The 11719-nt window shown below is 38.1% G+C and overlaps 1 protein-coding gene and 2 non-coding genes across 3 annotated transcripts; 1 reads left to right on the plus strand and 2 right to left on the minus strand.

The window, feature by feature from the left end:
• The first annotated feature begins 721 nt into the window (after window positions 1–721).
• On the plus strand, window positions 722–7326 carry LOC146501924 (up-regulator of cell proliferation-like). Its single transcript, XM_085133164.1, has 2 exons — window positions 722–764; window positions 1727–7326. The coding sequence occupies exons 1-2, from the start codon at window positions 737–739 to the stop codon at window positions 3982–3984; spliced, it is 2286 nt and encodes a 761-aa protein (XP_084989290.1). The 5' UTR covers window positions 722–736; the 3' UTR covers window positions 3985–7326.
• A 2503-nt stretch (window positions 7327–9829) lies between these two features.
• trnaa-agc (transfer RNA alanine (anticodon AGC)) lies at window positions 9830–9902 on the minus strand. Its single transcript has one exon. It is a non-coding gene; the product is annotated as a tRNA-Ala (tRNA).
• Window positions 9903–10688: 786 nt separating this feature from the next.
• On the minus strand, window positions 10689–10761 carry trnaa-agc (transfer RNA alanine (anticodon AGC)). Its single transcript has one exon. It is a non-coding gene; the product is annotated as a tRNA-Ala (tRNA).
• Window positions 10762–11719: the final 958 nt, after the last annotated feature.

The raw sequence follows: 11719 nt of genomic DNA on the forward strand, positions 1-11719 counted from the left end.
TCAATGTCGCCTGCTCTGGCCCCTGGAAGACAATTGACTATGGTTGCCGGTGTCTCTAGCTTCACATGTCTGAGAACAGAATCACCAATTACCAGAGTTTGACCCCCGGCGGGTGTGTCACCGAGTGGGGAAAAACGGTTAGACACATGAACGGGTTGGTGGTGTACCTGGGGCTTCTGTTTAGGACTACGCTTCCTCCTCACCGTTACCCAGCCTTTCCCCAGCTGCTTGGGGTCTGCCGGGGAACAGCTAGCGGGGCCTACGCTATCTTCGGCTGCACCAGCTACAGGGGCCTGGCTAGCTAAGGGTGAGAGCAGGGTGCAAAGCCGAGTCTCCAATTCAGTAATCCTGGCCTCCAGAGCTGCAAATATGCTACATTTGTTACAGATATCATTACTGCTAAAGGAGGCCGAGGAGTAACTAAACATCTGACACAATGAGCAAGAAAGTGCAGAAGGGACAGGTGAAGTAGCCATGGTGCTAACGGGTCGGCTACGAGCTAAGCTAGCGAAACAGTACAGAGACAGTGAGTGAATACTATAAATTAGGTAGTGAGTACACAGAAAGTGTGCTTCGGATGAAGCACGTGAAGATTATACTGTGAAAAAATAATGTATTTAAAAGTTGTTAATTAAACTGCTAAGCAAATAAGCTACTCAGAAACACCACTGTGTTTGAGCAGGAACAGGAAGCGATACTATACCACAGAGCGAGCGAGTGAACACCAAATTCATGAATGATGGACACAGAAGACAAGACTCCAGGTACACAGCCATACACATTAATGCTGTTAGTCAAAATTTCTCATTTAAAAGGTATTAGGCATTATGTTTACATGTATGTAATTTTCATCTGTTTCATCATAGTAGTTAGTGTTTGCCACCACGAGAATAATTTCAACAGTTCAAAGAGTTAAATGTAATAAGTTTCTTAGTATCATCAACAATCAATTTACTTTTCTTAAAAGAAAAGGGTCCAGGGCCAGTTTAATGTTTTAAAGTCAAAGGGAACCTGCTAAAATAGTTGTTTAAAATCTATTAATGAAAAGGCAAACAACAATAAAGAAAATATTAAATTCTATAAATGAATTAATGTAAATTCAGAAATTTAGTAATTGTTGTTGGTCATTATGGTCATCTAAGCCTGTAGCAACAAAACAGTGGTTGTCTAATATAAGAGAGCTTCAATCCAGAGTTTAGCCACACACCACAGTCTGAATTAGTTTCTACTCAACACAACTGTCATGCAGTATTATCACTGTTTCCAAAGTTGGGTCACCTGAAAAAAAATGCTTGTTAGTATTTTCTTATCGCTACGGGGGCATTTCAATTAAAAAAAATAAAAGTGTCACTCAGTCTTCAGCTTTTCAGTGTTTGCCCAAGAGGCCACACAGGCTTAGAAAAGTTTCTTATTATTGATTTATATCCCATTTTATTTTTGAAGAAAAACCCCGAAGCAACAGAACACATTACAAGATGTTACATTACATTACAAATAACAGGTGATCTAGTTATATAAGTATCCACTGAAATGATACATCGATTGCATCCTGTCTTTCCTTTATATTCTATTTAAGTTTGAAATATTTCATTCACCCAGAAAAAATAAAAAACTGAATTATTTCTATAGTTAAATAACAAACATATAAAGCACAGTTACAGATTTTAGAGAAGTTCTTTTTATAATTGTTGTCTTTAATTTCAACTTCTCTGTTTCTCTTCTTTAGGCCTGTTAAACTTTATCGCTAAACTTGGACTGGAAAAATTTTATCCCAACAAGCTGACTCTGCAACTTCTATTAGAAATCAACAAAAGCAACACATATGATCATCCTGTTCAGTCAGTGGAAGATATACCATGGTGCTTCTTTAGAAGATTGTTTCAAATCAATGCAGAGTGCAGGGACTGTACACAGGTACCGAATAATAACCATGAAGAGGATCTGTCTAATGATCCATATGACCTTGACTTTTGCCCCACTGACGATAGGTTTAACCCAGCTGACATCATAGTAGCACTTTTCAAATGTGCTGACAGCTTCTTGCAACAGCAAATGACCCTCAAGATGTCAATGTGCCAGTTTTCTGTCCCACTGCTGATGCCTCATAGTAAAAATAGTCAGTGTAACCTGATGCTTTGGGCTCTGAGAGACATTGTCAAAGAATGGCTTCCACATGATTCATCTCAATCAAAACACTTTGCTGAAGACAACATTGTTCAAGCAGATATACCACTCTATTCATTTGTGAGGCTGAAAAACTGCAGCCTATCCAAGTCACAGCTTTTGAATATGATTCTCAGCCGGGGTCAACAGAATCACAATTACTTCATTCACAGAGAAATGGAAGGAGGAGCAATTGAAAAGAAAATTGCCAATGGACTGGTTGAGGTTTGCTGGTACCTGCCCAGTGGAAGAGAAAATCTTGACATTTTTCCAGAGCCAGCTGCTTTCGCTAATTTGCGAGGAGACATTTGTGGGTCGCTCACACAATTCAATTTTCTTTACCAAGTATCAACTGCTGTCTTTGTGTTCCTGGACAAAGTTGAAGAAAATGAGCAGAAGATTTTGCTTTCTCTACCCAATGTGAAAACAAAACTGTTCTTGGTAGTTGATGTCAAAGACAGGAATGCAAAAGAAGACATATTGTCTGTGAAGGCAACACAAGAAAAATTGGATTTACCAAAATCCAGCATCAAAATTAAACGCTCAAACATGAACGTTGTCGAGTTTTCAAAAAATATTTGCGCAGCTATTAAGACCTCAAATGTAACCACAATGAAAATTATCAACATGTTTGACAAAGCTGTTGAACTTGGTTTGTCTGTGGATGAATGCAGAAGTGAAAACCAAGAAAAGGCAGCTGAAGAGATTATGAGGGGCATTGGAGTCCGCAATATATCCGACTACAAGAAACAAAAACTTCCTCTGCAGGGAGATAACTGGAAGAGGTTGTCACAGTTGGAAAAAGAACAGTGTAGATTAAAAGATTTTGGTGACTCAGGACTGGAAGAGTACAAATGTCAGCTCCAGCAAGAAGTGAAGCAAATTAAGAAGGTGCAAAGTACCTACAAATTGTCCAAAGCAATGAGAACTTTTATTGCTAACTTATCTACGAACAACAAGGAAAAACAAAACTATTTCCTAAAATGGATGAAACTGAAGCTTGATACAAAATCACGGGAAAAACTCTCCGCATTGAGAAAGAAATTTAAAGAAGAGTGTAAGAAGAACTCAAAACTCATTGCAGAGCTGGATCAAACTTTGCTGGAGAGCTCCTTAGGAATAGAGCATTACATGAGAGAGATGGGGCTGATCTATGAGTTTTCTTTGCACTCACAAAAAACTGTTGATGAAATAGTTGCTCTGCCAAGTGTTGTAGCTAAAATGCTGCTTGATGGATATCCTTTAGAACTCTTGGATGGAGATGCTTCCAATATTCCAGAGAGATGGGTGACAGATGTGCTGATGGAGCTTCATAAGAAGGTTGGAGAGAAGAGCAGACTGTTGGTAGTGTCTGTGTTGGGTGTTCAAAGTACAGGGAAATCAACACTCCTCAACACCATGTTTGGTGTGCAGTTTCCTGTCAGCAGTGGCAGATGCACAAGAGGGGCTTATATGGTCTTCCTCAAAGTTGGTGAAGATTTAAAAACTGAGTTGAAATATGACTTCATAGTTCTCATTGATACAGAAGGTCTAAAATCTCCTGAGATGGCACAACTAGAAGACAGTTATGAGCACGACAACCAGCTGGCAACCTTTGTCATTGGTCTAAGTGATGTAACCATTATCAACATTGCAATGGAGAACGCAACTGAAATGAAAGATGTCCTACAAATCACAGTGCATGCATTTTTGAGGATGAGGCAAATTGGTAAAAAGCCAGTTTGTCATTTTGTACACCAAAATGTTGCTGGTGTTTCAGCTCATTCCAAGTGCATGACAGAGAGGAAACATCTCTTGGACCAGCTAAATAAAATGACCTGAATTGCAGCTAAAATGGAAAAGCAACCTTCTATTAATGCATTCACTGATGTGCTGGACTACGACATTGGAAAAAACCACTGGAACATCCCTGGACTCTGGCATGGAACTCCACCAATGGCACCAGTGAACACAGGTTACAGTGAAGCTGTAGCAGATTTCAAGAAAACTCTTTTGGAAATAATGAAAGATGACAGAGATAGAAAAGCCACACAGATCCCAGATTTTCTCAAATGGATGAAAAGTCTGTGGAGAGCAGTGAAATATGAAAACTTTATCTTTAGTTTCAGAAACACTCTTGTGGCTCATGCTTATGACAACCTTTGCAAAGAGTTTAGTCAATGGGAATGGGAGTTCAGAAAACACATTTTCTGCTGGCAGACAGAAGCAGAGCTAGAAATCTTAAATACTGACAATGAATCAGAAGTTAACACTTGGGAAAAAGTGGTCCATTCCAAAAAATCTCAACTGTCTGACAAAATAACAGACCAAAAACAGCTAATGATGGAGAAACTAAGTCACTATTATAAAAGGAAAGACAGAGATGTAAATTTGATAGAGAAATACAAGAACGATTTCTCTAAAAGTATTATTGGCCTTGCCAAAGAAATTCAACAGTCTGTCTGCATTAAACTTGATTGTGCCCTTCAGCTAAAGATCAGCAAAAAGAAGGCTCAAGATATACAGAGAAAATACAGAGATGTGATTGAAGAGCAGGTCATGCAGCTCTTGGGTAACTATAAAAAATCATCTCTGTCAGATAAACAGCTGAAAGATGTTTTTGAAAAGATGTGGACAGACGCAACAATAAATGTGTGTGGTCTGGAACACCGAGATATTGCAGGATCAGTCCTGATGCAACTGAAAAAAAATTTCTTAAACCGGAAAGTCAACAAGGATTTACAGGTTGACTTAAAAGAATATGGAAAACAGCCATTTAAAGTTAAAAATGCCCACTTAGATTCCTGGTTCAAAATGGTAAAAAACTGGTTCCTACGTGATTGTCAGAGCTCTGCAGACAGTGCAATTGAATCTTGGACACAGTTTGTACTTGATACAGTAAAGACAAATGGAGATTACCATGAGTCTTTTGCAAGGGATCTTTTGGAGAAAATTGATAGTTTCCTTGAACACAGTTACAAACACCACAAAACAAATATACAGTTTGAGATTGACCTGAAACTTCACATTTGTAGCTTTGCCACAAGGCAGTTCTTGGAGATGCACAAAAAGTTCTTGTACAAAAACAATCCTCAAAATCAGCTGGAGAAGCTCAAGAACCAGTACTTGTCAGACTTTCTCGATTTGTACAAAGAGAGAGATCACTGCCAACGAAAAGCAAAAGATTTTGCCAGAGTTTGCATCAAACCTGCAGTGGAAGACTATGTCAACAGATCACTGGGAGTAAATATTGTAGATGAGATTGTGACCAGCTGTCATTCAACAGAGTACAGTTCCCGCTCTTATTTCCAGTACAACATTCAGAGAGAATTACTTCAAAAAGAAGACTTTAATAGTTTTGTGAGGTACATCAGTAACTATGAAATGTATGTTAAGAACTGGATTTATGAGCACGTCAAGCGAAAAATGTCAGAGGATGAAACTTTATGCAAACTGAAAAACAAGATCCTGCAGGTCATATTTACAAAAATCACAGAAGCATTAAATAAGGCATCAAAAGCAAAGGATGGCACTCACCTTGAAGATAACAAGGAAAGCATCACAGAGTTCATCAACAGCATGCACAAATATCTAATTAAGGACATCTTATTATCAGAGGAGGACAAAAAAGCCATCCTGTTTCAAATCCAAAGCACATGCCATCCATTTATCAAAAGTCTCAAGACCTCAATAGAAGACTTAAAAGCAGAACTTTAGCAGGAATTCTCAAAATCCAAAGATATTGCTGCAGATTTGGAAAAGCTTCCAATCAGACCACATGATGAGCTTTTCAAGCGGGTGTTTGGTTGTGGACAACAGTGTCCATTTTGTAAAGTGCCCTGTGAGGCTGGAGGGAAAGAACACGCTGAGCATCATGCAGCTGTACATCGACCACAAGGTCTCGGCAGATATAGAAACCTTGACACAGAGAAGCTGGTTGAAACATTATGTACAACTGATGTGTACAGTGGAAGTAAATTTTGTAACGCACTCACTAAGCAGGAATGGCATCCTTACAAAGACTACAAAGCGTATTATCCAGAGTGGCACATTCCAGCAGATCCTTCTGTAGAAGCATCGGACTATTGGAAGTATGTTTCAGTGAAATACAATGAACAGTTTGCTGATAATTATGACGCCAAGCCAGCTGATGTCCCACAGGCCTGGAGAAGCATCACAAAGGAACAAGCACTGAAAGGCTTAACAGAAGCATTCAACATGAAGTGAATCAAGTACAATCCTAACAAATATCATTGAAGAAAACAATGTTAAAATCAGCACTGATGCGCACTTAGGATACAGGACATCATCATTACGAAGATCAGTCCAAATAAAAATGAATCAATACTATTGAGCAAATGATTTACTTGGCTGAAAGATGTCAAACTTTAATATTTTCTTTTGTATTGTGTCCTTGATATAAACTACAAATAGTTAGTTTTACCTCTTTTTAGAGAACATTGTTAGAGTTTTTTTTATCTTATCTTATTTGCTTTTCAGACTTTTCAATTTTCTGAAGTTTTCCTGTTTTTTATTCATTATTGTAGATGTTTCATATTCACTACAAAGAATTTGCAATAACATTATTTTACAACATGATCATTTATATTTTTCTTTTCCTCTGTTTTCCCAAAATGAAATATTTTAATATGAAAAAGTAATTTAACTTTAAAATACTTGCTTCAAAATTATATCATGAATTTCTGTTTTGTTTTTTTTTTTTGGGGGGGGGGGGACAGCTGATCATGTAATTTCAGACTTTTTCTAAAAATTTTGCTTTTTAAAGAATTTATTTCATCAGTGATTTATATTGCAACACAGCTATGCATGATAATAAAGACAACAATGCTAATGCTACTTATGACTTAAATATCTTTACGTTTTTATTTTTCATATACACATTTTAGTACTTACACCTATAGGTATAGGTACTTTCATGTTATGTGCATTTATAAATAATTTATGTGTCAATGAAACTGACCTTTTACTAATTTTTCCTTTTTCTATAAACAACCCAAGAGGAGAAAAAACCTAGCATCTGAGGGTAACCATTTTTTTCTGTTAGACTTGTAATGATTTCAAATAGGCTTTTTTGTTAAACATTTTAAAGTTCACAGATCTATAGCACAACAATTTGCATGACAACTAGTAATGATGATATACTGTATGTACACAACATTTGAAAAAGTTTTAAAATAAATATGTCTTCATAATGAATTTTTTAAGTCAATATTCTTGCTTTAAATTCTCTTTTTTAAAAACATAGCCATAGCACATTCCACTTCCATTGATGTCAAGGAAAGCCCAGACCGTTCTGTTACTGGGCTTTCATTAGTCTGTCACGACACTCAGGAATATATCCTTCACAGAAAACATCAATGTAATCTTTAGCCATTATCAATGGGCTGATTACAGGAACCACCTGAGATTCAGCCTCAGATGCCGACAAAACAGGATTACTCCTAAAAGTCTGCTAAAAGCTGCTTAATGAACGGGTGAGGCAAACAAATTTGACCATCGACATTTAAAATCTGAAGAGGAGTGGATCTGACAGACACTTTCAATGCTTCTAGATGAGAATACTCTTAAAAAGGTGTTTGAATTCACGAGAAGGCTCGTCTAGCACAGCACGGGAAGTCTAAAAACCGTCAGCAAAGGAAGTTTGAATTACTTATTGTACGTCGGAAACCACAGCAAAATACAAAGAGTGTCCTCAGTGGCCAGAAGAGAGAAGGATGCCATACTGAGTATGTGGACAAGTAGGTGAAGAATTTGTCTGACAGCCAGCTCAACCAAACAGAGAAAAACATCCTTGCTAAAGGTTTGAATTTTGCTGTGACACCAAAACAAATCCCGCTAGTGGAACTCATCACAGTCACAGAAACAGCAATTTGAAACAACAACATTGCAGATGTGGAAGCAGAGCAACTACGGGCGAAAGTTTTGGCCTGTCTCAGTAACGCAACAGCCCCAGCATCCAACATCAGCATGGAGGACAGGAAGGCACTCACATCACTTAGTAATGACAACATCATCATTCAGGCAGACAAAGGTAGGTGCACACTTTTGCTAAACCAGCAAGACTATCATGAGAACATTTTGTCACTGCTCAGTGACGAAAATACTTATGAGCCCCTGAAACGAGACCCAGGAAGTGGCTACAGGAAGAGGGTGACAGACTGTCTGAAGTAATAATGGATTGGATTTATATAGCGCTTTTCAAGGCACCCAAAGCGCTTTACAATGCCACTATTCATTCACTCTCACATTCACACACTGGTGGAGGCAAGCTACAGTTGTAGCCACAGCTGCCCTGGGGCAGACTGACAGAAGCGAGGCTGCCATATCATATCATGAAGTGGCAGGTTAGCCTTCTTAAATTGTGACATTTCCATCAGTAATGGGGGACATCTAAAAGCTGATGTGTACTATAAATCTACGCATACGGATCAGTATTTAAGGTTTGACGCTCATCATCCAATGGAGCATAAACTGGTTGTCATCAGGACGCTACAACCGAGAGCGAACACCATCCCCACAGACACAGCACCCAGAGAAACAGAAGAACATCACATGAAGAAGGCCCTGAGTAAATGTGGTTGTCTCAGCTGGACTTTTGTCAAAGCTGGGAAGGCACCTAAAGAAAGCTCCAGCCGATCCAGGAGAGAGGGACAGCTGCCTTCTCGAAAACCTGTAGGGATCCCGAATGCGTCAGGAGTATCAGAACAGTTGAGATGCATTTTTTTTCTAAAGGTCCACATGCAATGCCCCCATGTGTCTAGACTCAGCACTGTGCTTATACAGAGCTAAAGGAGGGGCTCTCTATATTTTTTCATTTATCACCCTAGAACAATGGAGGAGTAAAATAGTTACTGTTAAAGAAAGACTTACCCTAAACTAGATTTACTGTCTGCCAACGTTTTTTCTTTTTAACTGCCTGTGCATGTGAAGCAAGTGCTCTAACATTAGAGTTTTATATCAACAGAAAATAATAATAATAAATAAATAAACTTTATTTACTTTGAATGCACTCTAAGTTTTATGTGTATGAGGTTACTAGTGTTGACCAAATTAAGTTTTCTGAAACACTGAAGCTTGTATAGAAAAGGGTTCATTACTCAAAGGTTCATTACTTTTTAACACCATCGTCTTTGGTGGCATCTGGTGGCCAATGATATCACGAGCCGTTTGAATCTACAAATTAAAATGAACTGCTTGATTATGATTGCCAAGGCAGTGAGTGACACCATACACCGATAAATAGTTTTAAAATGTGTGAGAAAGGTTGGACTGTGAAAGTGAATCATCAGCCAATACAAATACGATTTTATGATTTTTTCCATTTATGAGTTCCTAGGATTATGTGATCTATCTGGTATTTAAAGGGTTAAAGTTCTGAATTTGACTGAAAATCAAGTCAATAAAAGTCGATTTTTTTTAAAGATATATTAATTTTATAGCATTTTGTAAACGTAAACAAGGGGTTTAAAAATAATAAAAAAATATAAAAAATAATAAAAATTAAAGATCTAATATGTTGGTGGACAATTTTGGCCACGAACAAGCTGAAAGGGTAGTGATTCTGAACAAACCCAGAGGGTTAAACTGAACTGTCCGAGTAAGTGATGAGAGGGATTTCACTGTGCAAACATATATGTTTTTGTGACGATGCCTAAAACAAAATTTTTGGAGGATGCGGGCATCGATCCCGCTACCTCTCGCATGCTAAGCGAGCGCTCTACCATTTGAGCTAATCCCCCACATGAGATATGCCCGAGTGACGTCATCAGACAGTGAGCAATGGTCTTAAAATGTGTGAGAAAGGTCGGTAAAGTAAATTAATTTGGTTTATTGAACAGAGATTTTGCAGTTAGGGAGGGGTGTAGTAACTTTTACCATTTGCTGAAAAAAAGGCATGGGTCATTTTTGGCCACGAACAAGCTGAGAGGGAGTTTTTATGTTTTTGCTCTCCCTTCACAAAAATAACAATGCATTATAATCAATGTTGATGTGAATAAATTACATGTCTATTGATGTACTATTAATAATACAAGAAATTCCAGTAGCAAATATATATAATTGTGAGATTTGAGGTTGTCTTCCATCTAGTGCAGTGGACAATCAAACTGGTGTTTAAAGGGTCAAAAATTAATAATTAATTAATAACTATTTTATATTTATGTAAAGAACTGAAGTTAGTTAAAAGCTTTATGCAGAAAATGGCAAAAATAATAAAAATAATAAAAATTACAGACCTAATCTGTTGGTGGGCTCTTTTGGCCACGAACAAGCTGAAAGGTTAGTGATTTTGAACAAACATAGAGGGTTTAAATTAACTGCTTGATTACGATTGTCGGCTCAGTTAAAAGCCACTGTTTAATGTCATTTGAGAGTTGTGTGATGTTGGGCTACCATTGTATGCTTGAACATGTACAGTATATTTATGGGGTGAAAAAAACAACGTCTGTCTGTTTGGGTAGATGATGAGAGGGATTTCACTGTGCAAACATATATGTTTTTGTGACGATGCCTAAAAGAATATTCTTTGGAGGATGCGGGCATCGATCCCGCTACCTCTCGCATGCTAAGCGAGCGCTCTACCATCTGAGCTAATCCCCCACATGAGACATGCCGAGTGACGTCACCACATACTGATAAATAGTCTTAAAATGTGTAAGAAAGGTGAATTTTGAAGTGAATCGCCAGCAAATACATATAGAGTATGTCAGAGATGAAAGTAAAATTGATTTGGTTAATTGAACAGATATTTTCGGACTGTGTATTCACGCAGGACCAAAAATAAATCATATCGCACAGCAAATGAGTGTAGTAACTTTTACCATTTACTGAAAAACGGCATGGGTCATTAACAGCAGAGGTTTCCGATCAAACCACTGTGAGATCTTGGGTCACCCTGTTTACATGCTTAACTAGACTAACTAGAGGTGCAGTACTCTAAGACAAGTCTACTTTAGTGACCTTTAACTGATCACACATGCTGTGGTGTTGTAGAGCTGCAGATGCACAGAGCTGAGAACGGACACACGTGGGCTTTGCTTCTGAAAATTATACTGGGATAGTTCCTCCTTGTAGCACTCCACGGTCACGGTCAGTTGTCAGCGAGCCTAGCATTCCTGTGATCAACTGCACACCACAGTGGGAGATTAGCTCAAATGGTAGAGCTCTCGCTTAGCATGCGAGAGGTAGCGGGATCGATGCCCGCATCCTCCAAATTTATTTAACAATAAACTAAAAGCAGACAAAAACCAAAAGCAGATTTCTGCAGCGTGACGAATCCAACCCTGTCGTATAAAAAAACCCCTCTGTGCAGAGAATCTTCGTAACTTCCTGTGAGAAATATCCACAACAAAACAAAAACAACTTCACAAAACAGTGGAAAAAGAGGTGTTTTTGTTATTTATTAAGTACTAGGTTGTTATGAGCTTCTTGCTGCCACAGCACAGTTTAAGTCTATACAGATATATGAACAGGTTAGTTATTACGTTTAATACATTACTTCATTTTAGTTTGGGCAGTGTTTTGGTGTGATAAGGAACCTTTTTAATGCCCAATAAAG

Source organism: Neolamprologus multifasciatus, chromosome 15, assembly GCF_963576455.1.
Source record: "Neolamprologus multifasciatus chromosome 15, fNeoMul1.2, whole genome shotgun sequence".
NCBI classification, from domain to species: domain Eukaryota; kingdom Metazoa; phylum Chordata; class Actinopteri; order Cichliformes; family Cichlidae; genus Neolamprologus; species Neolamprologus multifasciatus.